Source organism: Astatotilapia calliptera, chromosome 10 (genome assembly GCF_964374335.1).
Source record: "Astatotilapia calliptera chromosome 10, fAstCal68.1, whole genome shotgun sequence".
NCBI lineage: Eukaryota > Metazoa > Chordata > Actinopteri > Cichliformes > Cichlidae > Astatotilapia > Astatotilapia calliptera.
This window is the reverse complement of record NC_137431.1, coordinates 15,251,484-15,279,215: the sequence shown is the minus strand read 5'-3', so window position 1 is coordinate 15,279,215 and position 27,732 is coordinate 15,251,484. Positions and strand designations below refer to the sequence as shown.

The window sequence follows — 27,732 nt, the reverse complement described above, 5'->3', positions numbered from 1 at the left end:
GTTAATTAGGTACATGCAGAGTAACGGATACAAGCCGGCCCCTTTGGACCTTAACCATGTCAAGCTGACTCCAAATCAAAACACTCTAGTGGAGAGACTGGCAGAAAATGGACACAATGTTTGGGCAAGAGACCGAGTCCGCCAGGGATGGACATACAGTATTGTCCAGGTACCACCATTCTTTCTATGGAGTCACAAAAATGATAATCATCATTATCATCATACTAGTATGGTTGTAGCATATGTCTCCTGATGTGTGTGTGTTCGCAATCTCCTCCCAGACGAATAAATCAATCCTGATGCCAACATGTCTGTGGCATCTATTTTCAAATATTTTATAGAAATTCCAAAATCATTTAGATTTGTGCACTTGAGAGATAAGTTAAGTAAGTAAGCAACAATTCTCCTAACTGACTCCAAATAAAATGCCAGATGTGTCACAATATAATGTTCCATATCATCGTACTATAATAGTCATAGCATATGCATGCTAGAATGCCCCCCTTCTCCCACGTGTAACACAGGGATTTACTAGTAATAATAATAAAAATAATTGAAATGTGTGTAATTATATTTTAATGTTTGGTATTATTTTTTTGTAAAGGACATTATGAACAAGCGCAATCCTCGTCTGGTTCCTTATAACCTCCTGGATGAAAAGACAAAAAAGACCAACAGAGACACGGTTTGTGCTGCTGTTCGCACTCTGATTGGTTACGGTTACAACATAGAACCACCTGATCAGGAGAGCAGTAAGTTTCCACCATTTAAAAGCAGTAAATCATGTTTTTAACGTCATCTTGGAAGATCCTTTATTAAAGAAATGCACAAGGTTTTTAATTGTTGAAGTGTTCATTAGTGGGTTTGTGCTTTTATAGGTGGACATGGACCAGGCAGCTCCCGTGGAGATAAAATCAGAGTGTTCAGAGCAGAGAAATCTTACGCTGTTACACAGGGGAAGTGGTACTTTGAGTTTGAAGCTGTGACAGTTGGAGAGATGAGAGTGGGCTGGTCCAGGCCCAATGTTCGTGCAGACACTGAACTTGGTGCAGATGAGTTGGCGTATGTCTTCAATGGCTTTAAGGTGGGAGACCATAGTTTCTACACTATGATGGGTGCCTACATCTGTCTGGTATTAAACTACAAAGTTATAATGTTTTTAGGCCCAACGCTGGCACATAGGAAATGAGCCATTTGGCCGTCAGTGGCAATCTGGTGATGTGGTGGGTTGTATGATTGACCTCACTGAGATGAACATCATGTTCACACTCAATGGAGAAATGCTGATCAGTGATTCGGGCTCAGAGATGGCTTTTAAGGATATCGAGATAGGAGAAGGTAGGTACAATAAAAAGTGAGTACCTTTGCACGTGTATTCCATGTTTCATGTGTGTGTTCATGCATGTTTCCAACACCTCCAGGCTTCATACCTGTGTGCAGTCTGGGCCTGTCTCAGGTTAGCAGGATCAACCTGGGTCAGAATGTCAGCAGTCTTCGATACTTTACCATCTGTGGCCTACAGGAAGGGTTTGAACCATTTGCTATCAACATGAAAAGAGACATTACCATGTGGTTCAGCAAGAGCCTTCCCCAGTTTATTCCTGTCCCAGCTGATCATCCTCACATTGAGGTACTGTACATCACCTGTTACAATGGTTTATTTCCACGCTGAATACGTAAATTCAAGATCACGATCAAGACCTGTTTGTCTGTGCACTAGGTGTCACGTGTTGACGGGACAGTTGATACCCCCCCTTGTATTAAAGCGACCCACAAAACATTTGGATCTCAGAATGCCAACACAGATCTGCTCTTCTTCAGACTCAGCATGCCAGTTGAGTTTCATGAGACTTTTAAAATCCCAGCAGGGACCACTCTTCTTACTCGCACTTTGACCATCCCTGAGGATGAAGTGTTGGAGGTGGACCCAGGCTCTGATTTTGAAATACTCAAAAAGTCTGCTACTCGCAAGGAGCAGGAGGAAGAGAAGAAGGAAACCTCAGTTCCTAAAGAGATGCCTGCTATCAAAAATGGAGAAAACGAGAAAGATGCCTCCACTGAGAAAAGCAAAAAGAAAGGGTATGGAATCACATAGCACCACTTTAGAAGTGGATGTGTCAAATCTATCGATGGGATACGGTGTTTGTGAGCGGTAGCGTAATTACTGTTGTTCTTTGCAGTTTCCTTTTCAAGGCTAAAAAGGCAGCGTTAATAACTCCAACCCCTGTTGTACCCACCATGCCCCGCTTAGTGGAAGATGTAGTACCAGATGACAGGGATGACATGGACATCATCCTCAATACCACTACAGTATGTCTGAACTTATGTAGTTATTATATTCATAAACGTATAAAGTTCATGCCTAAACTTGCCATTTATGGTGCTACTGCCAGTTTGTAATCATTAACAAACTATATAAGAAAACTGCCTTTTTTAACAGTGATGATCAGTGATTTTCACATTAAATAATTTTTGTGTGCTTCTTTTTCTCCTTCGCTCAACAGTACTATTACTCAGTACGAGTGTTTGCTGGACAGGAGCTAAGTGGCGTGTGGGTTGGCTGGATAACACCTGACTATCACCAGTACGACCCTCATTTCGATATCAGCAAAGTCAGAAATGTAACTGTCACTGTAGGTGATGACAAAGGCAACATTCATGACAGGTATGTTACTTATGGAAAGACCCCCCCCCCCACCCCCCCCAAAAAAGCCTGTGTTTCCAATTGAATATGATAAACATACACAACTGGTTTCTTGGTTCTTCTTTGTTTTTACAGTATCAAACGCAGCAATTGCTATATTGTATGGGGAGGGGAGTTCAGTAGCTCCCAGCAGACCCGAGTCAGTCAGGAGGATTTTGTGATTGGCTGTCTCATTGATTTGGACACTGGACTAATGACTTTCACTGGAAATGGAAAAGAGATCAACACATTTTATCAGGTTAGATCATTTTCAGTCTGATATTATGCCTTCCTCTTGCTTGTATACTGTATATTGTTGTTTATTCCTGCTGTCTTACTATTCATATTGGCATGGAGCACCCACAATTTCATTGTACATGGGCAATGACAGTAATGAGCTATTCTATTCTATTCCTGGTTAAATTCTGTATTCGTATTAAATTATCTTCCTTCAGGTGGAGCCAACCACAAAATTGTTTCCGGCTGTCTTTGTTCTGCCTTCCAGTCAGAATATGGTTCAGTTTGATTTAGGCAAGCTCAAGGTCAGTCGCAAAGAACTGCTGCATTTAATCAACCTTCAAAATAGGAAATACAGTTTCCAGTTATTGGCTGTGTTGTATAACAGCCTTTCTTAATGCCTCATTTGTCTTGCTAGAACATCATGCCGATCTCAGCCGCGATGTTTCGGAGTGAACGCAAAAATCCAGTCCCGCAGTGTCCTCCTAGACTGGATGTCCAGATGTTAACTCCAGTTATCTGGAGCCGAATGCCCAACAACTTCCTAGCTCCAGAGATGGGACGTGTTAGTGAGAGACTAGGCTGGATGGTGGAGTGTACGGAGCCACTCACTATGATGGCCCTTCACATCCCCGAGGAAAACAGGTCAGCATCTCTGCTGTATTCATCTCTTATTCTTAGAAGATGCTAAGATGTGTTTTTTTCAGCAAATCTCTTTACTTTAAATAGGTGTATTGACATCTTGGAGCTGTCTGAACGGATGGATTTGCTGAAGTTCCACTACCATACTCTGAAGCTATACAGCTCAGTTTGTGCACTGGGAAACAACCGTGTGGCACATGCTTTGTGCAGCCACGTGGATGAATCGCAGCTCTTTTACGCCATAGAGAACACCTACCTACCTGGACCAATGAGGAGTGGCTTTTATGACCTGCTCATCAGCATGCACCTGGAGTCAGCTAAAAGGAATCGTCTGGGGACCAACAAGGAATTCATAGTTCCAATGACAGAAGAAACACGTAGTATCACTCTGTACTCCGACAAGTCTCATGCTTTACCTGGCGTCGGCCTAACTACATGTCTGCGTCCAAAACTTCATTTCTCTTCTGTTGGGTTTGTGGGAACAGATCAAGATATTTACACACTTAGTCCAGTCATTCCTTTACTGGTAAGACTGAGGTGTCTTTGCACTTAATGGCAACTCTGAATTTACTAATAATCACATTTTTACATGCTTTGTACTGTATATTATATACATTATACCTTACATTTAATCAACATATTGTATTTTTAGGTGCTAAAGACCAAAGCTCTGAACATGCTGACTGAGGCAGTGCAGGATGGGGGTCAAGCCATGAGAGATCCTGTGGGAGGCAGTGTTGAGTTTCATTTCGTTCCAATCCTAAAGCTCATCAGTACCCTTCTCATAATGGGTGTGTTTGATGATGAAGATGTCACACACATCCTAAAGATGATTGAGCCCACAGTCTTTAGAGGCAAGCAAGCGGAGGAGCCTGGTGAGGGGGATGCCAAGGTGCAAGAAGAGAAGGACCTTCCCAAAGTAGCAGCGATTAAAGAAGGGGAGCAGGAAGCCCTGGGGGAAGAAGAAGAGGAATTTGAGGATGATGGGTTGGGTTATGAAGAAGAGGAGGAAGAACTGGAGGAAGAAGAAGCAATAGAGGAGGGTGAATCTATTGTGCAACATGAGGAAACAGTGGTTGAGACAGACCCGGTAAATGGTGAGAAAGGAGCTGAGGAAACAGAGAAAGAAGTGAAAGCTTTAGAGACGGGCGGGGAGGGAAAAGAAGAACATCTAGAGCAAGGACTTTTCCAGATGAAGCTACCAGAGTCTGTGAAACTACAGGTATGACAGTTTGTGTATTCAGAGGAACTCTCTTTCCGAATGCTTGATATCTAACTTTATTAATGCTGATTCACTTTGCTTTTGTCCTTTAGATGTGCACTCTGCTGCAGTATTTCTGTGACTGTGAGCTACGTCATAGAGTGGAGGCCATCATTGCATTTTCCGACCAGTTTGTCAACCAGATACAGTCCAACCAGAGGCAGCGCTATAATGAACTCATGCAGGCCTTCACCATGAGTGCTGCCGAGACTGCTCGCAAGACCCGTGAATTTCGTTCCCCACCACAGGAGCAAGTACGAAGAAAACAGAGTACATTTGTTAACTGTTAAACTGTATAAATAAATTCTAAAAATATTTTTTAAAAACTGGCTACATTTCTACACATTTTTCTTTGTCTGTGTTTTATTTCAACAGAAAAGTGGAAAAATAATTTTGCCTGATATAAAATGGACTTAGCTACTCATGTACTACCATGAAACATCCCTTAAAGTAAAAAAAATTATCATACTTGCCTGTTTCTAACCTCACTGTAGGTCAACATGCTCATGAACTTCAAGAACTCTGTTGAGGATGAAGAGTCCCCAATTCCTGATGAAGTCCGCGAATCTCTGGTCGCCTTTCACAATGCTTTGCTGACACACTGTGGTCAGTTTTCACTTCCTGCATCAAGTGTGCATTGAAAAATTGTCCCTACCGTTACATTGACTTACTTAAAACATTGATCTCAGGTGTTCACATTGAAGAGGAGGAACAAGAGGAAGAAGTGGATAATTCTGTCCGTGGACGGCTCCTTCGATTGCTGGAAAGGGTGAAAAAGTTTCGTGAGAAGAAGGAGGAGGTGGAGTCTGAGCCACAAGAAGACAAAAAACCAAGTAAGCCTTTTTTTGCTTTTAACAAGCAATTTAGTATTTATTACCAAGTTCAACATGTTTAAATGCAAAAACGATGATTATTGCACATAAGGATAACCAATTTGTGGATTTGTGGTCTGTCATTTGTCAGTAATGTATTTTATTAAAGCAGTTTTTCCCAGGAGTTTTATTGTATATATAGTATTGTCTTCCAAAATTAAATCTAACTAGGGCCACTTTAATACAAGACCATTCTTATTCTTACTTAACCTTCTGTCTTTTTGCACCAGGCACATTGCAGGAGTTGATTTCACATACTATGATCCACTGGGCGCAGGAGTCTTTTATCCAGAACCCTGAGCTCGTGCGTATGATGTTCAGCCTCCTTCACAGGCAGTATGATGGACTCGGTGAGCTCATGCGTGCCCTTCCTAAGGCCTACACCATCAATGCAGTTTCCATTCAGGACACCATGGACCTCTTGGAGTGCTTGGGCCAGATCCGCTCACTGCTTATTGTCCAGATGGGTCCAGAAGAGGAGAGACTTATAATTCAAAGCATTGGGTTTGATGACATTTAAATTTTCATTCTCATTTCTCAGTATCTTGCATTAAAATAAATGATTGATAAGTTCGTGTGATACAAGCTAAATTTAATTGGTCTTTCTTAGGAACATCATGAGTAACAAAGTTTTCTATCAGCACCCCAACTTGATGCGAGCTCTGGGCATGCATGAAACTGTCATGGAGGTCATGGTCAATGTACTCGGCGGTGGGGATTCAAAAGTATGTTTTTTAATTCATTCATCATCATTGTAAACATCTTCTTGTGGAAAGACAAATGTATAAAATAAATAAAATCTACTGCTTTATTTAAGTTACTTCTTCTGTTGCTTTATTCCTACAGGAGATCAGATTTCCTCGGGTGGTGACAAACTGCTGCCGTTTCCTCTGCTACTTCTGTCGCATCAGTCGTCAAAATCAGCGTTCCATGTTTGACCATCTCAGCTACCTTCTCCAGAACAGTGGCATTGGCCTTGGTGATTGTCTTTGTTGAAATCCAGTGTTAGTCTCGATGATTTCTTTCTCATACATGGACTGTGATAAACCTGGCCACTGCGTTTGTTGTATACTTTAGGAATGCGTGGCTCCACCCCCTTGGATGTGGCTGCAGCGTCTTGTATTGACAATAACGAGCTGGCATTGGCTCTTCAAGAGCAGGATCTTGAAATGGTAAAACAAAGTTTATCTGTTCAAAATTCTATAGCTTTTTAACCTGACTTGAATACACTCATAATCTTTCCAGGTAGTGAAGTATTTAGCCGGATGTGGACTTCAGAGCTGTCCAATGCTACTGGCTAAAGGATATCCTGACATCGGCTGGAATCCTTGTGGTGGAGAGAAATATCTTGACTTTCTTCGTTTTGCTGTTTTTGTCAATGGTCAGATTTTTTTTTTTCAACATTTCATTGTAACATTTCATTTTAATTTCCTCATTATTTCTAATTCTCGATCTTATCAATAACCTATAAGAACTATGGTCTCTATTTCTTGTAGGAGAAAGTGTAGAGGAGAATGCAAATGTAGTGGTGCGCCTCCTCATCCGTAGGCCTGAGTGCTTTGGTCCAGCCTTGAGAGGAGAGGGTGGTAATGGACTCCTGGCTGCAATTGAGGAGGCAATCAAAATATCAGAGGACCCTGCAAGGGATGGCCCTAGTGTTAAGAAAGATAGACGCTTTCCCATGTAAGAGCTTTTTGGCTTCATTGGAAGGACTTTATTATCTGCTCTAGTGTTGCAGAAAGATAGAGACATGTTTTTTACCGACAGGTTTGGAGGAGAGGAACAGCACGAGGAGAACAGGGTTCACCTGGGAAATGCCATTATGTCTTTTTACTCTGCTCTTATTGACCTGCTGGGAAGATGTGCTCCAGAGATGCATGTAAGCTGCCATGCTAAACTTATCCAAATGTTTTAGTTTTATAGAGAAAAAAAACGTTTATAGTGTGTTTGTCTCTACAGTTGATCCAGGCTGGTAAAGGTGAGGCTCTCAGGATCAGGGCCATTCTGAGGTCTCTGGTTCCTATAGAAGATCTGGTGGGAGTCATCAGTCTTCCTCTTCAGATTCCAGCTTTTGGAAAAGGTGAAAATTCATAATAAATTAGTTATGTATTCAGTCAGTCAACAAATTATCCAAATAATGGCTCCAGTAAAACCAATAATGGTTTACTGGTTGTCCTACATTGTACACAGCAGCGTGCTAATAGGTCCTTTCTCTCTTGGTTTTCAGTCATTTTAATTACTTTCCCCAAATGTTTTCTTCATGTTGTGCTTAGACAACAGCGTTATTGAACCAAAGATGTCTGCTAGCTTTGTGCCAGATCACAAGGCTCCCATGGTGCTGTTCTTGGACAGAGTTTATGGTATTGACAACCAAGATTTCCTTCTCCATGTGCTGGAGGTGGGCTTTTTGCCTGACATGAGAGCTGCTTCCTCCCTGGATACGGTAAGGCTCAAACAGTTCACACTGTTTTTGTTTGTTTCTCTGGGAACAATGGAAAGCTTATACAGACTAAGATAACTGCTAAGATTTCTTGTCAACAGGTTGCTTTTAGCACCACTGAGATGGCTTTGGCTTTGAACCGCTACCTCTGCTCAGCTGTGTTGCCACTCATCACCAAGTGTGCCCCGCTCTTTGCTGGCAGTGATCATCGAGCCATAATGATTGACTCCATGTTGCACACAATCTACAGGCTGTCTCGTGGACGAGCCTTCACAAAAGCCCAAAGAGATATTATTGAAGAGTGCCTCATGGCTCTGTGCAAGTGAGTTTAACATGATAGGATGCCTTACATGTCATTTAATACTGCCAGGTTTGGATTAGGTGTTAATGTATTTTTTCTTCAGGCATCTACGTCCATCTATGCTTCAGCATCTGCTAAGGCGGCTGGTATTTGATGTGCCCATTCTCAATGAGTATGCCAAAATGCCTCTAAAGGTATGAGGACCCTGTAAAATGTTTTCACTATTAACAGAATATTTTTCTTTTAGTTTAGCTGTTTCACTTTTGTTATGTTGCGTTCTGCAGCTTTTAACCAATCACTATGAGCGTTGTTGGAAATATTATTGCCTCCCTAATGGTTGGGCTAATTTTGGAGTTGCATCAGAAGAGGAGCTGCATCTTACACGCAAACTGTTTTGGGGGATCTTTGAATCACTAGCTCACAAGGTAACTCCTGCAAATTATTTTGCTTTTTCAGTTTATTAGTTGGCTTATTAAATGACAGCTGGGATGGGCTCCAGCTGCCCTAAATCCTGGATGGATGGATGGATGGATATTGTAATATTTTTTATTGTGATTCCAGAAATTTGATGCTGAAATTTTCAAAATTTCAATGCCATGCATCTGCGCCATTGCTGGAGCCATTCCTCCTGACTATGTAGATGCCAGCTACTCCTCCAAGACAGAGAAAAAGGCATCAGTAGATGCAGAGGGAAACTTTGATCCTAAACCTGTGGATACAACAAAGTGAGGAGCTTTTTACTTTGCTAGAAATTAATCATCTCTCTGTTTCGTAGTTAAAGCTAATTTTACTCTGATGCTTCTTCCAACCATAGCACTATCATCCCTGAGAGATTGGATCCCTTTATTAACAGATATGCTGAATACACTCATGACAAATGGGCCTTTGAAAAGGTAAAGTTTTGTTTATAAGTCTTTAGCTAAATCTGGACCAACACATTAGGTTAATTTGATGCAGCTATACATTCACCAGTATATATAACTCTAAAGAAATACAAAGGGATCCTAGTAAGCATGACTGACAGCTGTAATTCATGCTGTATATGGCCATGTATGTTTCAGATTCAGAATAACTGGTCATACGGTGAGGCACTGGATGAAAATGCAAAAACCCACCCCATGCTTAGACCGTACAAGACATTCTCAGAGAAGGTACGTTCACAGACATGCAGTGATCATCTTGAATCTTGATGTAGTGTGTGTATTTGTTTCTGCTCACACCGACTTTTCTCAAAGGACAAAGAGATCTACCGATGGCCAATTAAAGAGTCAATCAAAGCCATGATTGCATGGGAATGGAACATTGAGAAAGCTAGAGAGGAGGAAGAGTCAGAGAAGAAGAAGGCAACATCACGAAAAATCTCACAGACTGCACAGGTATACAGTTGTTTAAAGCCCTTGACTGACTGCATTAATACTTAATAATAATGTTGCTTGTTGTACAGTAGAGTGCATAACAATCTTTCTGTTCTAGGCAACTTATGATCCAAGCCATGGCTATAGTCCACAGCCCATTGATATCTCCCATATGGCTCTTTCGAGAGATCTGCAGGTATGGGGTTAAAATGTTGCATCCTTCTATTTTGCAAGCTTAGCATCTTACTAATATTTATATCTGCTTATAGTCAATGGCAGAACAACTGGCAGAAAATTACCATAACACCTGGGGAAGAAAGAAAAAGTTGGAGCTGCAAGCAAAAGGTGATTTTATTTCTTTTGAGCATGGAATATAGAGAAAGAAAGATTTGTCTTTTCCAAATAGTTCTGGATGTGCTTTTGTTTGTGCAGGAGGTGGAACACATCCTCTGCTCGTGCCCTACGATACCCTGACAGCTAAAGAAAAGGCACGAGACAGAGAGAAGGCATACGAGCTGCTGAAGTTCTTGCAGCTTAATGGATACGCTGTCACAAGGTAATAATAAAATAGTTGAGAATGGACAACATTGAACCTTGGTTCAAAATAAAGAAAATTTATTCAAGCTACTCAAAACTTTTTGAATCAGTAGTTCCTAAAAATGCATTGATTTGTATGGTATTACATGCAATAGCAAAGAGTTTGCTATTGCTGTTGCTAAAATTCAACTTTGTGGTTTTTCTGGTGTAGATTGATAAAAATAATCGATAGGACACGTGAACATCCTTTGGCATACCAGAAAAAGTTTAACCACTGACTTCGATCTTCTGTCTTTTCAACATAAAACAAACATTAATTACAGGCTTCATCTTGACTGAAATAAACTGATGCATAACAGCCTGACTGTATTATGATGTACGACCAAGAGCATGAGCATTATGAGCATTAATTCTTTCACTATAAGAAACCAGTATGGACATGGCATTATTGCGGCCTCCTTAAATAGTGTTTTATTATGGCACAAATTTTGAACAGGAAGTCTTTTATTGTTATCATATATCAATTTTTGAGATATAAACTCTCCCCGACTTTAGAGGCCTTAAAGACATGGAGTCGGACATATCATCCATTGAAAAGAGGTTTGCGTATGGTTTCCTTCAGAAACTGCTGAAATGGATGGAAATCGCACAGGAGTTCATCGCACATCTTGGTATTGTGGGGCAAAGATGAAAAATAGTGTGGTGTACATTCAATTTTTGCCACTGTGTCCGTGCTATTGTATATTGCAATCTGTTTTACAGAGGCTGTGGTTAGCAGCGGACGAGTGGAAAAGTCTCCCCATGAGCAGGAAATCAAATTCTTTGCCAAGGTGAGACTATTGTGTGAATGTAAAATGTAAAATACTTGTACTTGTTATTTCTGTACTAAATGTGGAAAACCCTCTGAATTCTCTCTCTCAGATCTTGATGCCTCTAATAAACCAGTATTTCAAAAATCACTGCCTCTACTTTCTGTCTACACCTGCAAAAGTCCTGGGTAGTGGCGGGCATTCTTCCAATAAGGAGAAGGAGATGATTGCAAGGTGATGTCTCTGTTTTATAGATATGACACAGAAATATATATATTTGTATATCTTTTTTTCAAATATTATGTTTCTCCTTTTATGGGCTTTTGATTTCTTCTTGAGTTTTCTTCTTCTTCCTTTTCCTTTCTTTCACTTTGTAGTATCTTCTGTAAAATGTCTGCTTTGGTGAGGCACAGAGTTTCTCTCTTTGGTAAGATGGCAAACTTGCAGCACCACTCTTTCTGAATCTTTTCTCTCTCTTTTCTTTTTATGTGTGTTTCTGTATTTTGTGAGCTGCAATGCACCATTCTGTCACCCAGGTTAGCCTAAATCCCATTGCTCCATGTTTTTATGGATATACAGTAGCTGATGACGTGGATTTATTTCTATATTTGCAGGAACGGATGCCCCAGCAATTGTTAACTGTCTTCACATTCTGGCTCGATCACTGGATGCAAGGTTTGTTTGTTTTTTCTTAATAACACTATAAAACTGTATTATAGTTATTTTTCATGTTTTTCCTTTTACCTTTTGTGTTTGCCTCATTAGGACGGTAATGAAGTCAGGACCTGAGATTGTTAAAGCAGGGCTACGATCGTTCTTTGAGAGTGCTGCTGATGATATTGAGAAGATGGTTGAAAATCTCAAATTGGGCAAAGTTTCAAAAGGCAATCAGGTACATGATGTTTAATATGGGCATTCACAAATTAGAACTCATATATCCAAGTCCATAATCGTGTGCTGCTTCTCTTTTTTCCAGCAAGTGAAAGGCGTCTCTCAGAACATCAACTACACCACCATTGCACTGCTCCCAGTACTTACCTCCCTGTTTGATCACATTGCTCAGCATCAATTTGGAGATGATGTCATCTGTGAGTGCTTATTCATGCTTTATATTCCGTCCATCTGTTCTTTTAACCACTTATCCAATTCCAGTGACCAATTCAAGTGATACTGAACAGGTTGCCAGTCTATCACAGGACTACTAAAGAAAGACAGACAACTACTCACCTACAGCCACTTTAAAGTCTTTATTGGATAGTGATAGGAAGTTAAGACAAAACTCACGCAGGCCAAGGGAGAACATTTAGTCTCGACATGTGTTTTGTATCCTCGTTGTTATTCATTAATAATTCTGACACTCTCTGTCTCTCTGTGTTTTTGCATACAGTGGATGATCTGCAGATGTCATGCTATCGGATCATGTGCAGCATCTACTCCCTGGGGACAGTGAAAAATCTACATGTTGAGAGGTGACTCCATATTTTTTAAGATGTAAAGTAATTTACTACTGATCATTTTGGAGCATTTGCTGCACTCGTCCTTTTACCTTTACAGGCAGAGGCCAGCTCTTGGAGAGTGTTTGGCACACCTTGCAGCAGCTATGCCGGTGGCCTACTTAGAACCCCATCTAAATGAATTCAATGCTTTCTCTGTGTACACCACAAAGACTCCCAGAGAGAGAGCCAGTGAGTGCAATACTGTTGTCACACTTTTTTTTTTAAATTCTAGCAAAGTCTTGTTTTTGAATTATCTTTCAATATTTCTCTTCTGGATTAAAGTCTTGGGCCTTCCCAATGAGGTCCAGGAATTATGTCCAGACATCCCAGAGCTGGATACTCTGCTGAAGGAGATTGGGGACTTGGCAGAGTCGGGGGCTCGTTACACTGAGATGCCTCATGTGATTGAAATTACTTTACCCATGCTTTGTAACTACCTCATTCGCTGGTGGGAGAGAGGACCTGAAAATTTTCCTGAGATGGAGGGCCGACTGTGCACCGAGGTCACGTCAGAACAACTTAATCAGCTGCTAGGAAGCATCATGAAAATTGTAGTGAACAACCTGGGAATAGATGAAGCCTCCTGGATGAAGAGATTGGCTGGTGGGAGCTGTTTTAAACTCTGCTCACATGCCAGTGTTTTTTTGGTTTCCTTTGCAAGGCTGTTAAAACGAGTTCTTTTCTCCACTAGTGTTTTCACAGCCCATTGTTAGCAGAGCAAAGCCAGAAATGCTCAAGTCTCACTTCATCCCAACAATGGAGAAACTAAAGAAACGCACATCAAAGGTAGTGGCTGAGGAGGACCATTTAAGGATGGAGGGAAAATCAGAGGGAGATGAGGAAGATGGCACTATACGTGATGAGTTTGCTGTCCTCTGTAGAGACTTGTATGCCCTTTACCCTCTACTTATTCGCTATGTGGACAATAACAGGTAGAATAATGTTAGAGTCACCAAGCTATGAATCCTGCCTCATATTGACAAAATTGCAATATATAAATCTTTATAAACTTGTGATAAAGAGATTTTAGCCTTATAATAATTTACTCTGCTACAGAGCGAGGTGGCTGACATGTCCTGACCCAGATGCAGAAGAGCTCTTCCGAATGGTTGGAGAGGTCTTTATTTTCTGGTCCAAATCTCATGTGAGTATGTTCACTTGGCCTTTTTGTTTGCAAGTGTTTATAAAAACTTAATCCATCCAATAATTATGCTTCTGTTTCTCTCCTGCAGAACTTCAAGCGAGAGGAACAAAACTTTGTGGTGATGAATGAGATCAATAACATGTCATTCCTCACCGCTGACAGCAAGAGTAAAATGAGCAAGGTGAGTTAGTGAAAGGCAGCACATGCTAGTGTAGACCACATGTCAAATCAGGCAACTTTAGGACATATTGTTTAACAACTGTATGTCTTCCTTCCCTCGTGGCCATATTTTATGGTATAATTTGAAGATTTCATGACATTACCAACCAGTTTCAGCCACTTATAATTGGTCATTTAATTAGCATTTTGTTATTCTTAGCATAATGGTAATAGCTTTAGGGAAAAAAAATTATTTGAAAGCCGGGGAAGCAGTCTAATACAAAAACACACTTACGCACCATTTTGGTCTTATTTAAACATAGTGAAAGCTGCTGTAACCTCTTTGAGATTTGATTTTTAATTCAGATCTTTGCGAAGGCTCGCAGTTGTGTTAATGATATTCTCTCTTTGGCTGTCCATTGTTTTCTTCTTTCGTGTTGCGGCTGGGTTTCCAGGGCGGGGACACAGAGGTTAGACTTTGTTCTTGCACGACCGCTGTGCTGACCGCATGGCACCTCACTTTGGGGGAGCTTTTCATCAACCTCCCCAGCACACTGGCACATCTGATCCACAAAAGTACACTCACTACATATCCACAAACACATGTGAACACACGTAACTTGTGTACACAGAAACACACAAAAAAAATCCTGCAGATTTTAATCAGCGAGATGTGGAATTAATTCACTGCCACTGACCTCTAAGGGCCTCTATGTGTAGTTGTTTCTCCAAAGTCTTGATTTGCAGCCTCTTAGCAATGAAGCAAAACTCTGGTGTGAATTTATTACTACACACATCTGGTCATTTATATTAATTAAAAGTCAAGGTCTTAGCCATATATTTCATTATCGATTGGTTTGGATACACTTACACTGGCATTAACTTTATTATATTGAGATTTAAGTCTACACTGACACAATGTCAGTACAATGTACAATATCTTACACAAAATCATTCATTTATATTGTATCTCTTCATAGACTTTAGTGCAGAATTGTTCATAAGGGAAGCTGGGAAAAGATACTCATATAGTTCTCATAAAGGATCACTGGACTAATGGGCAGGCCCCACCTGCGGGCTTTCCCCAGTCCTGCCAGTGTGTGTGGGGGGGAGTCTGGAGGCGTTTGATGAAAGTACTCAGCTGTACAGTTCAGCTCATGGCACTGGGCTTTACACAAATATCAAAGTGGAAGTGGGAGCACAGTGCCATCATGCTGTCACTGAGTTTGCTCTTTTTTGATCATAGCTGAGTTGGAGTCCTCTAGTATGCCTTTTGTTTCTCTTCATGGAAGATGGTTTAGCTGTAGGTATTTGTAATGTAGCATTTTGTCCACTAGGGGATGGTGTTAGTCTTCTCTGTGCTCTTTCTTATCTCCTCCCTTAAAATGCCATGGTACATCATTGTTTTAGTTTCTTTTATGCTCCCTAGTACCCACACTAACACACAGCTTGACGCTAAAAGTTTACTGAAGCAGATTTACTGAAACATTTGTTAGGTTCTCTTTTTAAAAGTGCTCAAAGTACCATGAACCTAACCAACATATTAATTCACACTTATTTCCTAAAATATTCCCCAAAATGCTTTGCATCCTCTAAACTACTTCACCATAACAAACATACACCTTACACTTAGAGTTTTTTTTTATTTCATTAAAAATGAAAAAAATTGGTCATCTGGGATCACTTTAATGTCTAACCGTGATGCCTCAGCAAAACCCCTTTAATAAAAAGATTTAAGCTTTTATGTACAGTACTGTGCAAAAGTCCCGAGCCACCCCTCAGTTCTATGTATTTTGCTAGGAAAATAGGTGATTAATGTATGTGTAAACATGGAAATACAGTTTATAGAGCAAAAAAGTTCTATTCTCTCAATTCTAACAAGCTTGAAAATCCATATTTGACATGACCACCTTTATTCTTCAACACAGCCTGAACTCTCTTAGGCAAACTTTTTGTCATTTCTTTAATTAGTCTTCAGGAATAGTTCTCCAGGCTTCTTGAAGGACATTCAAAGCTCTTGTTTGGATGTTGGCTGCCTTTTTGTTCCATTCTCTGTCAAGATGATCCCACATTGCTTCAATAATGTTGAGATCTGGGCTCTGTTGTGCCTCTCTCCTGACCTCCATATGCATCTACATACAATAGATTGATTAACTGAAGGATAAAATGCATCTCTCAGGTCCTGTGTCAGCTCTTCGCTGAATGTTTTCCTATTTCTTAAGGACATGACATTTACACAGTGTTATTATACAGTAGATAGCTTTTTTTAGGCCTACCAGTTTTTCTGAAAATAAGTGAAAAAGCACCCACTGCCCCCCCCCCCCCCCCCCCCCAAAAAAAAATAAATAAAAAAAGTGGACGACCCTCAGATGATTATTAGAGAATTATTATTCCAGACCAATTACAAGAAAGTCTGTCATCTTGAAAGTAAAATAGAAAGAAATGAAGGACGGCTCAAGTCTTTTGAATCAATCGTTTATTTTCACAAGGCAGGATAAGGGTTTACATAAATAATCACCAGCACAATGATACCGGTCTTCCTAGAAACAGATTCTATAATATGGGTAGGATCAATATGAATCATCTACACAGTTCAGTTTTGTGGTTCAAAAAGAAATACCCTGTAAAGTAGAATTCTTAGAGCAAATATGTAATAGACTAAACATTAATATTATGAAAGGTATTTATATACTTCATGCAATAGCATCCATTTGCACATTTTGGAGGACTCTAGAAAGAGCAGCTAACAGAAGGACTGAACTCTCACAGAAGCAGGGCATGAGCTCAAATACAGGGAAGAGACATTTCCTTTAGTTTGTTTAATTGTAGATGTGTGATTTTAACAGCATGCTACTAATAAGTCTAACTCTGAGGATCTTGTTCTTTAACATCATCTAATATCTTGAGCTTTCACCAAGGGCTACAGTTCCTAGAAAATCTCATTTACAATTACAGTATAAAGTGAGTTTGTTTTGTTTAGCTGTCCTTTTCATGGAACTTTGAATGGATTGTGACTTGAATGAAATATTTTCTCTTGCACGTTGTTAGTGCAATATGACTGACTGACTTTATTCTAAGACCCATTTCCTTTCAGCCTCCCCTTCAAAAAGCAGCAATACTCCCACTTTCTTATACATTTTCACTCTCTCCTCTACTTACCAGTCTGGGCTCAGAGAAAAAAAACAACTATAGTTGGGGAACAACCGGATTCTGACCTTTAAATATGGGCACTTGTCTTTTTAGTGCCGATTGTTGACTCTAACATGTTTCTAAGTTATATTATTAGTAGATGTAGTAGTGTGTTTGTACTTGGAGAGACCTACAGTGCATAATAAAAACATTTCCAGCACTGTGTATTGCTCAGCTGGTGCTAATGTTGAATGACTTTCAGTATTTAGCATTAATACAGTCACATCACGAGTTGTAAAGAATATTGGCTGTATCATCACAATCATTTTATATATTTTTATTCAGGCTTATATTCAGAATATTTTGTAATTTTTCAAGACAGTATTTTAAATCAGTTTGTTAAGTTAGTGTCAATTCTAACAGGACATAAATATTCAAACTTATCAGTCCTTGTCTGAGCTGTTGTACTGCTGGCACGTTATTAGATATTGTTTATGCTCTCTGCCTTATCGTCCTTTTCACAGGGTGGAGGCTCAGATACTGAGCGTACCAAGAAGAAGAAACGGGGAGATCGTTACTCAGTCCAGACCTCACTTATTGTGGCTGCCTTGAAAAAGATGCTCCCCATAGGCCTAAACATGTGCTCTCCTGCTGATCAGGAGCTTATCAACTTGGCCAAGATCCGATACTCTTTGGTAGTTTTTTTTCTGATTTTGAACTTTGTTCTAGTAAACATCTGAAGTATGATTTGTATTATGATATACACGGAGGAAAACAATCGCTAAAATGTTTTACTTTACAGAGAGACACAGATGAAGAAGTAAGAGAGTTCCTGCAGAATAACCTGCATCTACAGGGCAAGGTATACTTAAAGAACCGGTAGTAAAATAGCTGCAGGGATGAGATTTGTAACTACAGATAATCAGTCTCAAGATATTTCAGAAAACTCTGTATCCATATGTTGTGAAAAGGTGGACAACCCATCCATGCGCTGGCAGATGGCGCTGTACAAGGAGATGGCAGGGAAGGCTGAAGATGCAGATGCCCCACCGAAAGTTGTTAAGAGAGTGCAGGAGGTTTCTGCGGTCCTCTACCACCTTGAAGTGGTGAGTGTTGGTAATTTATAGTGCAGCAGGTGCACTATGTCTCAAATATAGATATTCAAAAATACACACAACAAAGATGCCTACACAGCATGTACTACATAGATATGAATACAGGGATAACAGAGGCAGCATATCCTAACAGAAAAGAAAGGATAAGACTTGAAACAATTTCAGGTGTTACTAGTCTCAGTAGTTTTTAGCTTATGTGGGTGAAATACTGGTAAGCTTATGGCACGGCATTGCGGGTTTCCATCCATTCTTTCATAAGTTAAAAGAATTGCTACTCCTCCTGTAGCGGGGGTGTCAGACATAACCAGTCTGGCAAAGACTACAAACTACACCAATATAAGGAAGTAATAGATGAACAATTAAATGACAGAAAAGTTCCAGTTTTTCCATTATCTGCTATAGGAATTACAGTTTTTAACTACATCCACAGTAAGTTAAATAAATAAAATGGGACATTTTCTGTAACTTTAAAAAAAAACCTTTTATAATTACAGGTCAGTCTAGGCCAGAGGTGTCAGACTTTTACTTACTTACAACTTAAGCTCAACGAGTTGGGCTAACAGATTTCTTTCATTTTCTTCTGTTGCAATATTGCAGAGATTAAATATGCAGTTAAAGTTCTGAGAGAAAAGGGATTATCACCAATCTGGCCCAATTAAAATCAAAGTGGGATGCATGCGGTCCACAATGTGAAATGCGTTGTATATTCCTGCCCTGCAGCATTGGTCAGAAGTTAGAAGATTCTGTCAGACTCAGAATAAGGTTAGATACCTTAGAAAGTTCTATGTTATGGAAAAAAGTAAAAAGTATATTGTTAATATAAATCAATTGGAAGTGTCAGGTACCATTAGAAATTTTTTGATCACTTTACAAGTGCATGTCTTTTCTGATAGACGGAGCATCCGTTTAAATCCAAGAAGATGGTGTGGCACAAACTGTTGTCCAAGCAACGACGCAGAGCTGTGGTCGCTTGCTTTAGGATGACACCACTATATAACATTCCAAGGTAAAAAAGCAACTGCTATGGAGCCATGTATGTAAAAAAAAAAAAAAAAAGCTAAGTATAAATACAATAAATATCCATTTTAAGTCCATCCAAGTCGTCTCTATGTTTGTGAATCTGAAAAGACCCAGGTCTAAATCTGAGTGATTGGAGAAGGCATGCAACCACAAGGCACTATACTGTATCTAGTCTATTTTGTTTTGGTTTTGGCTTTTCAGGCACAGAGCTTCAAACATGTTCCTTGAGGGATACAGGCGCAACTGGCTTCATCCTGAAGGCTTCTCATTTGAAGACAGAATGATAGACGACTTATCTGTGAGTGCCATATGTAGTTTCATCTACAGATGTTTTCCTTTTAGCGTTACTCACACTTTTGTTTTATTGAACATCCCAGAAAGCAATGGAGCAAGAGGAGGGAGATGAGGAAGAGGAGAAGGAAACAAAGCCAGATCCCCTTCATCAGCTAATTCTCCATTTTAGTCGTACTGCTCTTACAGAGAAGAGGTTAGATCCTCACTGATACAACAGCAGTGAAATGCAGAGACGTGGTGCACCTGTGGGAAAAAAAAATCAGCATGTTATTTCTAATTTGTGATCTGCACTTCTGTCATTTCAGTAAACTGGATACTGATCATCTTTATATGGCATATGCTGATATTATGGCAAAGGTAAGTCATCGCAGAAGGTGTTGAAGTGCGCTGAAGTTTGCAAAGAACTACAGCATTGTGTACTCTGAAACACCCATGTTTATTCTCCCCTCTTTGTGTATTTAGAGTTGTCATATTGGTGAGGAAGAAGAAGGTGGAGAGGAAATGGGAGAAAATGCTGAGGATGAGATGTCCTTTGAGGTGCGACAGTCAGAACTGGTAATGGGCAGCCAGGGGCTGGGGACCAGGAACACATTGGAGCGGTAGCTCTCGACGCATTGAGTGACCTCATCATTGGAGCATTTATTCACAACCACATCTCTCTTTCTCTCTGTCTCTGTGTCTCTCTCTCGTATCGTCTTGTTGCTTCTTTATGTTCTGTCTCTGCTGTTTCTTTTGTTTGTATGCTAAGCTTCATTCATTCTGAGTTTCTTTACTTAGAAACTCAAAGCTCCAATCCAGGTATGCTTTAGTTGTGTAAATTACTGTATACTCCCTAAATTCATCAGCAACAAAATGTTATTATGCTTCAACTTAAAACAACTCGACTACAGTCACTTTCATGCACCATTTACTATTTATTGCGCCTGGATTGGATCTAATTAGATTTAATAAATGTAAAATTAACATCAACAATAATAATAACTCTAACTCAAATTAACAATCATGATGTTAATTAATCTATTTGTAAATCATTATCAGCTCAGGTTGATGAACAATTCCTCCTATTTCAGATCAAGTAAAGAAGTAAAGTGTAGCTTTTTCTGATTTTCTGGTACTCTATAAAGTATTAGAGTAGGCTAGCTGGGATTTATTTTTAAACATTGACAGGCAGTAGCAGCTGCTCTGTGCAGGCTTTACTACATTCATTGCGTCCAGTTGTGCACAGCATCTCAGACACAGTAGTTCATTGTATACCCCAGTGCCGATTGTGCTCTTAGAAGAAACTGCCACTGAACCATTATATACTTCCAGTGAGCTGTGTTTGTTTGCTCATTGATGTTGTGCTTCATCATTATGTATCATTGCTTTAAACTACTAAAATATTGTATATAATATTCAAAAATGCCTTCCAAAACATTTGTGAGGTGTTATATGAAACTGGGGAGTCAGACATACAGAAACTGGACCTAAAATTACATTGGATATCCTGTTAAAGTCCACTTAAATTCCAATGGCTATTAAAAAAACATATACTCATTTTATAACACTGTCATTCCTCCCAGTTTATATAGCTGTCTGTTTTGTTTCTCTCCGTCTCTCTTTCCTCATTGTTCCATCTAATTGGTCTCAGCTTCATAACACCAGTCTTTGCTAACTGAATGCTTGTGTTCAATGTTCCCTTCCCCCACTCACATAGCATACTGACAGACTACAGTGAAAGCCAGTGTAGAATATACAACACTAAAAGCTGTATCTACGTACACATAGTCGTAGCTTTAAAGTTTAATTCACATAGTGCACAAGTCACAGTTAGGCTTCACTAGAGAGTCAGGGACTGCAGGGTAAGTTTGAGGTCCACCTGCACGACACATAGCGGGTAGAGCTCGGCTAGGCATATGTGGGTGGCGGGGAGGGTGGTTGGGAGTGGGGAGGGTGGTTGGGAGTGGGGAGGGTGGTTGGGAGAAGGGAGGGAGGGAGGGGGGCTTGGGAGCAGTGGTTGTTGTTGTTTTAGGGTCACTATGATACAAGTTGATATATAACGTGGCTGATAGATAGAGTAATGTCAATTTGCCTTCTGGATTCAGAGATATTCATTTGCTCTTTTTCTTTTCCATAAATGGCATTTAATATGCGATTGGCTCAGTGTTATGAATAAAGATGAATATTGAAAGCCATTTAGATTTAAAGAAGAAAAGAGAGAAGAAGAAGAAGGGCTGAAGAAAAATGTTATGTTTATTTTGCATTAATATTTGAAGTCATTTCTCAAAGTAAGCACAGACTGCTATGGAAAGCCAAAGAAATATCTCTGATACAGAGGAATAAAGGCTTTGATCCAAAGTATCTTCTTTGCAGGACCGCTGCATTTAAGAAACTTTGGGTATCTACATGGCTGAAATGCTAAGCCAGTCGAACTGTTTCCTGTAGTCTAACGCTTGCTCCAGCCAGCAAACGTGAAGAAGTAGTGTAACAACCCTGTGACTAATGAAGTGAATTGAGAGAATGTGTGCAAGAGTCAGGTTTTGAATTGACACTGAAAATCAGAATCTTGATAAAATTATTGTAAATCAATGAAAGGACATTAATAATTAATTGGTAATTCACAAAGGTTAATGATTAATGTAGATTTTCTTTTAGAGGTACATTCATTTTTCTACAAACGTAGAGTGAAAAAAACTGTTAAACTGATTGGTGATGATGATTTAAAGCGGTAGGGATTTGTGTGAAAGGCAAGTGAATGTGAAATTAAATTGTAAATCTTAATTGATAGAATGGACTTTTTTTGATGAACCACTGTTTTACGACTTTTAGCAAATATATACAGCACTTAACAAATTTATTAGCACCTCTCACACAAAAAAGATAACACAAATGTTTTAAAAATCTGTCAAAAAATTGTTTAAAACTAAATATTATGTGGACATTTATTAATCAAAAAACAAACTGAACTGTCAGATATTAATCACAATGACAGTCAATCAGTAAAACGATTTTTTCTTTTCAATTCTGCAATATAACAATTTGGCATCTTAGTAAAAAAAAATAAAAACTAAAAATGCTAATAACAATTTTCTATTCTTTCTGCTTTTCTTTAAAAACATGCATTTAAAAAAAGTAGATTGAAAACAACAATAATTGTAATTTTGTATTAAAAATGTAATTTCAGTTTAAGAGCTTGTGCATACTGGTGGATTAACCATTGTAGAAACATAAAAATATTTTGGTAATTAATAATACTGTTCAGTTAGAGCAGCTGTGGCATAAATCCTACATTGGGTGTAAGAGATTTGTTCAGCACTGTATATATATTTGTAATTTGATTCTATAGTCCATCCTATCGTTTTACCTTCTCTCTGTGACATATAATGGTAGCAAATCCTCATAATGTTTGTGTTGACCGCAGGAAAAAGAAATGGAGAAACAAAGACTCTTGTACCAGCAGTCTAGACTGCATAATCGTGGCGCTGCAGAAATGGTCCTGCAAATGATCAGTGCCTGCAAAGGTAGTCTTTATCCTTATCTTTGGTCAGCTTTGTTTACCCGCATTGTGTTCATGGCTTCCTGTTTCCTGCAGGTGAAACGGGCCCAATGGTGTCTACAACCCTCAAGCTGGGTATTTCTATCCTTAACGGCGGGAACAGTGAGGTTCAGCGGGTATGCCTTTTTAATATAAACACATGTAATTATAAATTTGGAGATACCTCTAAAGAAGACCCTTTATTGAATTACCCTTATTTGTTGACAGAAAATGCTGGAGTACTTAAAGGACAAGAAGGATGTGGGCTTCTTTTTGAGTGTCCAGGCATTGATGCAGACTTGCTGGTCAGTTTTCAAATATTCAACAAAAGTGTAAATGTGGTTTATAATTTTTAATAGTAAACAGGGGGAAAAAAAAGCTTTATATTCTGTGCAGTGTCCTGGATCTAAATGCCTTTGAGAGGCAGAACAAGGCAGAGGGGCTGGGCATGGTTTCAGAGGAAGGCACCAGTAAGTCTTCATGCTGTTTTTCTTAAGCATCACCTTTTCACATTGAAGATACAGCAGAAAAGCTGTTACACTGCAGCTGCTGTTATATAGTTGATGATCAGAATCATTTATAAATGCAGATTATGGTGTTGGTGTTAATACTGCTGTTATACCATCGCATTACACAGTAATATACGCTTTGAGTAGTAAAAAGACACTGGAGGAATCAAATGCATATACTTTAGACTCTTTTCCTGTGTAAACCACAATAGCAAAGTAAAAAAGACTCAAAGGAGTTTTGAAAGGTCAAGAGAAATCACTTTCTGTAATTCAACTGAAGAATAAGTGAGTACCAATTCATGCCATTGCTCATTTTATCACATGAATGATCAGATTTAAGACATTTTAAGCATCTATTAATTCATCTTTGTTTAAATCCATCTGTGCCATTACAGTACAAATTTTCATTTATTGAGTGATTAGTTCCCTAACATAAAGTATTATTAACCCTTGGATAACTGTTAAAGAATTACATATTCATGATTTAACTTAAATTGGTTCAAATGTTTTCCTCTGTATGTTTAGTAGTTTTGTCACCTACTTTTGTCATCTAATTCTGGAGGTTAATTTAAAGTTCTAGCTGAATGAATTTGCCATGGAATGTTGTTAATCTCCCCCTCCTCATCTCTTAGTCCTCTTCTGTTGTCAACACACTGATCCTCTCTCCCTTCCCCACGATCACTGCCACCTCTCCCTTGTCCCTCCTTTCATGGCCCTCAGACTTGAACCTAGATCGGGGTAAATCATGTTTCTGTCCATCTGCCTCTCTGTCCTACTGCTGCTCCTCTTTCACTCCCCTGTCCTTTTTTGCTCCCTCATTTCTCTTTCTAACATTGAAGAGAGGATTGGATGCCTCTCCATCTTTCATGCTCACAGCTCGCACCCTTCCTCACGTGTCTTGTTCATTCCAAAAAGCCTCGGATGGAATCCGGTCTTTTCTGCCCATGAACTACTATTCAAACGGGGAATGAAACCTTCATGAACGATATTTGTTATGAATAGTGATAGAGTTCCTCATTTCTCAACCCTAATACCTTCTCGCACATTTCTTAATCACATGACTTATAAAGAGGCTATTCCTATCTTGAAACATGGCCACAAAAGATGCTATAAACGAAACTATATTGAACTAAAGTCTCCTCGATTGTTATTTTTTTTCAATTTGCGGCACATTTATGAATAAATGTGGCACATCCAAATACATATCTCCTTCGAATTAAGTTTCATGTGACAAGAAATGTGTGGTTTCTCGGATGTACTCTATCATGCACTGGATTCCCTTCAGCCTTTTGTTGGACAAAACCCCAACCTCTCTGACATTTACGTTAGAAGCTTGTATATCCTGCATGATTCTGCGTTTGTGTGCTTGTTTCATGTAGCCAGCGGTGAACGGGAAATTGAAAAGAAAAGAGAAAATTAATAAATCAAGTAATATCGTGGGTTCACCTCTGACTGCTGCTAACATTTCACTTTATTGCTTTGTTTCTGTCTGTACAAGAGTCCTATATCATTGTCTCAGTTTATACATGTTGTGACCAAATGTTTGTTACTGTCTCAGTTTTTTTGTTTTTTTTTCTCTTTAAATTCAGTGTATGCATGTGATGCTGATGGCCTCGTGTATGGTGCCTGACATGTGCTTGTATGTCAGACTTTGTCAAACCGCAGTCATTTGTATTTCTTTGATTTATATTAAAACCCTGTTTCCAAAAAAAATTGGGACAGTGTGTATAATATTGTTAAACACTGAAACAAAAGGAGTGCAATCAAATTTTGGAACTGAGAAATTGTATTCTTTTTTTTTTTTAAATCCTCATTGTGAATCTTATTTTAGCAATAAATAAATTAAAAAGTTGGGATACAACAATAAACAGCTGAAAAAGATGCATGATATCACTAAAGAAACTTAAAGAAAATGGAGATATGGTTCAAAACTGAAAGAATTTTATCAGAAAAAGATTTTATCATCTGCAGTACTTAATGTTATTCAAAGATTTGAAGCATCCCGAGAACACAAGGGAAAGCATTGAAACTCGCAACTCTCCACAAAACTGTTCACAAGGGTCAAAACTGTGATTGAATGGACGTGATCTTCAGTCCCTCTGGTGACAATGGATTACACAACACTGCTTTAATAGCAGGCGTGATTATGTAATGAAAGTCACTGCAAGGGCTCAGAAGCATTTCTGAAAACAGTTGTCAGTGAACTGAACCTACAAATGCTAGTTATAGCCCAACCATGTTTAATACCCCCCAATAAAACAAACATTTAAGATGGCCTTAATATGGAGTTTAGTTAAAAACTGTCCTCGATCTATCGAGTGAAAATTAGAAACTATTTTTGGAGCTGAGGAAGCAGAGTCCTCTAGGCTAAAGAGGAGAGCAACCATCTGGCTTGTTTCAGCACAAAATTATAAAGCCAGCATCTGTTAGGGTTTGGGGGGGTACAATAGGGAACGTGGAAACCAATGATTTTCCACATTACAAAGCCTCAGCTCTAACATGGAACAATATTTACAAATTTGAAGCAGCCAATGCTGCCAACTAGACACAGTGTTTTCTAGATGTTCCTTTTCAGTTTCAGTTTTAGAGTCGGGTGCACTTCAGTGAAAGCATGTTATGAAAAAAGAAGAAAAGTTTTATAGACAATCGAAGGAGATCCTGAACTGATGCAAAATTATTTATGTTATCAGTTCCCAAACTCAAACTGTTAACATTGTTACTTGTGATAAACATTTCTGCTAAACTCTATCAAAGCTTTGACAGTCATGACATCCAAAGGTATGGTGGCTCTGAGAGGTCAAACACACTACAACTTAAGAAATTACCATCAAATAGAAAAACGATGAAAAAGCATATAAAAGCAATGGAAATTTTAAAAAACACACACATACAAGCTGCAAAAGTGCACAAACCTCACAAAATACACAGAAGTGTGAAGGTGACAAGCCAATGGCTAGCAAGCAAAGCACACATTTCGCTATGGCAGGTGTGTCAAACATAAGGCTTGGGGCCCAGAATTGGCCCAGCAAAGACTCCAGTTCGGCCCGCTGGACAACTTTTAAGAATATGAAGAAGTTTGTAGATTTAGAACTTTTTATTTTACAGCTTTTCCTATTGATAAGGCCATCCCCATTGCCCTTCACAATACACCAAAGCAATTACCTAACAGACAAACAATGACAATAAGGTCAGAGGTCAAGTTTTCTGAAAATCTTGTGAATCCGATAACTCGAGAACAATGTGATACAGGATTTTGAAATGGATACCACACGTGTATCTGCTAGTACGCTGAGGTGTAGAACTGACGGCCACCAGTATTTTTCTACTTCCACTGTGCTTTATTAAATTTCCATTGTGTTTTGTGTGCTTTTGCATTGTTTTTCTATTTGCTGGTGTTTTCTTAAGTTGAAGGGTTCTCTAAAAATTATGTTTAAAAAAAAATCTCAGTTTCAACATTTCATATGTTTTGTAAAGTAAACCAATTAAATAGAATAGGGTCTTTTTTCCTGACATTTTAAAAAGCTTCCCACGTTTTTTAGGAAATGGGGTTGAATTTGAAAAAAAAAAAAAAAAGAGTCAGCCTTAATTTTATTGAAACGAGCAGCACTCAGTCAGAGGTGGTTATTGAGGTGCCTGATACTAAAATCCTTGTATTCATGATGGTAAGTTCAGTAATGAATTTTAGTTATTATCCTCACATTTCTTATACTCAGATAAGTTGTTAGACTTTACTGTTACGTGTAATCTGATTTAGCTCGAATGTATCTCTTTGATTCATTCATTTGTCTCATCTTTTTAGATGAGAAAGTGATGTCAGATGATGAGTTCACCTGTGACCTCTTCCGTTTCCTGCAGTTGCTTTGTGAAGGTCACAATAATGGTGGGAATTACTCATGTGTCAAATGAGAGTAACAATAAATTGAGACACTCATGAAGCACATATCTTCTTATTCAAAATGATGCCTATTTTAATGCAGATTTTCAGAACTACTTGCGGACTCAAACAGGCAGCACAACTACCATCAATGTCATCATCTGTACAGTGGACTACCTTCTCCGTCTCCAGGTACACTGGCTGCAGTTAGTGCACCATATACAGATTGAAAATAAAGGTTTTAAGGCTATGGTGGGACTTGTGATATTGCGAAGCCACACATATCATAAAATGAGTTTCTCTTTTAAACATTATTGCATTTTAAACTGTGCAATAATTTT

At 39.0% G+C, this 27,732-nt stretch overlaps 1 protein-coding gene across 1 annotated transcript in view; it reads left to right on the top strand.

Annotated features, from left to right (window-relative positions):
• LOC113030006 (ryanodine receptor 1-like) overlaps positions 1-27,732 on the top strand; it is a 55,318-nt gene that overhangs the window by 11,289 nt on the left and 16,297 nt on the right. Inside the window, exons 25-88 of the mRNA XM_026180999.2 lie at positions 10-169; positions 605-752; positions 879-1,084; positions 1,164-1,338; positions 1,422-1,630; positions 1,721-2,079; positions 2,181-2,310; positions 2,505-2,665; positions 2,780-2,942; positions 3,139-3,225; positions 3,339-3,565; positions 3,650-4,088; positions 4,215-4,784; positions 4,877-5,077; positions 5,318-5,429; positions 5,513-5,656; positions 5,926-6,199; positions 6,306-6,420; positions 6,542-6,674; positions 6,773-6,867; positions 6,941-7,076; positions 7,192-7,378; positions 7,463-7,574; positions 7,655-7,775; positions 7,969-8,138; positions 8,237-8,457; positions 8,540-8,630; positions 8,721-8,861; positions 8,998-9,161; positions 9,251-9,329; positions 9,498-9,587; positions 9,672-9,812; positions 9,910-9,987; positions 10,061-10,136; positions 10,224-10,347; positions 10,884-10,999; positions 11,091-11,158; positions 11,250-11,371; positions 11,515-11,564; positions 11,752-11,812; positions 11,903-12,029; positions 12,114-12,225; positions 12,525-12,606; positions 12,692-12,822; positions 12,916-13,236; positions 13,325-13,565; positions 13,690-13,777; positions 13,866-13,958; positions 14,392-14,406; positions 17,590-17,760; positions 17,868-17,927; positions 18,037-18,171; positions 19,074-19,186; positions 19,402-19,498; positions 19,578-19,687; positions 19,800-19,851; positions 19,957-20,049; positions 22,895-22,994; positions 23,066-23,145; positions 23,237-23,313; positions 23,405-23,478; positions 24,238-24,255; positions 27,317-27,397; positions 27,495-27,583. Of these exons, the coding sequence (XP_026036784.1) occupies positions 10-169; positions 605-752; positions 879-1,084; positions 1,164-1,338; positions 1,422-1,630; positions 1,721-2,079; positions 2,181-2,310; positions 2,505-2,665; positions 2,780-2,942; positions 3,139-3,225; positions 3,339-3,565; positions 3,650-4,088; positions 4,215-4,784; positions 4,877-5,077; positions 5,318-5,429; positions 5,513-5,656; positions 5,926-6,199; positions 6,306-6,420; positions 6,542-6,674; positions 6,773-6,867; positions 6,941-7,076; positions 7,192-7,378; positions 7,463-7,574; positions 7,655-7,775; positions 7,969-8,138; positions 8,237-8,457; positions 8,540-8,630; positions 8,721-8,861; positions 8,998-9,161; positions 9,251-9,329; positions 9,498-9,587; positions 9,672-9,812; positions 9,910-9,987; positions 10,061-10,136; positions 10,224-10,347; positions 10,884-10,999; positions 11,091-11,158; positions 11,250-11,371; positions 11,515-11,564; positions 11,752-11,812; positions 11,903-12,029; positions 12,114-12,225; positions 12,525-12,606; positions 12,692-12,822; positions 12,916-13,236; positions 13,325-13,565; positions 13,690-13,777; positions 13,866-13,958; positions 14,392-14,406; positions 17,590-17,760; positions 17,868-17,927; positions 18,037-18,171; positions 19,074-19,186; positions 19,402-19,498; positions 19,578-19,687; positions 19,800-19,851; positions 19,957-20,049; positions 22,895-22,994; positions 23,066-23,145; positions 23,237-23,313; positions 23,405-23,478; positions 24,238-24,255; positions 27,317-27,397; positions 27,495-27,583 (9,016 nt within the window). The remainder of the gene's footprint in view (positions 1-9; positions 170-604; positions 753-878; positions 1,085-1,163; positions 1,339-1,421; positions 1,631-1,720; positions 2,080-2,180; positions 2,311-2,504; positions 2,666-2,779; positions 2,943-3,138; positions 3,226-3,338; positions 3,566-3,649; positions 4,089-4,214; positions 4,785-4,876; positions 5,078-5,317; positions 5,430-5,512; positions 5,657-5,925; positions 6,200-6,305; positions 6,421-6,541; positions 6,675-6,772; positions 6,868-6,940; positions 7,077-7,191; positions 7,379-7,462; positions 7,575-7,654; positions 7,776-7,968; positions 8,139-8,236; positions 8,458-8,539; positions 8,631-8,720; positions 8,862-8,997; positions 9,162-9,250; positions 9,330-9,497; positions 9,588-9,671; positions 9,813-9,909; positions 9,988-10,060; positions 10,137-10,223; positions 10,348-10,883; positions 11,000-11,090; positions 11,159-11,249; positions 11,372-11,514; positions 11,565-11,751; positions 11,813-11,902; positions 12,030-12,113; positions 12,226-12,524; positions 12,607-12,691; positions 12,823-12,915; positions 13,237-13,324; positions 13,566-13,689; positions 13,778-13,865; positions 13,959-14,391; positions 14,407-17,589; positions 17,761-17,867; positions 17,928-18,036; positions 18,172-19,073; positions 19,187-19,401; positions 19,499-19,577; positions 19,688-19,799; positions 19,852-19,956; positions 20,050-22,894; positions 22,995-23,065; positions 23,146-23,236; positions 23,314-23,404; positions 23,479-24,237; positions 24,256-27,316; positions 27,398-27,494; positions 27,584-27,732) is intronic.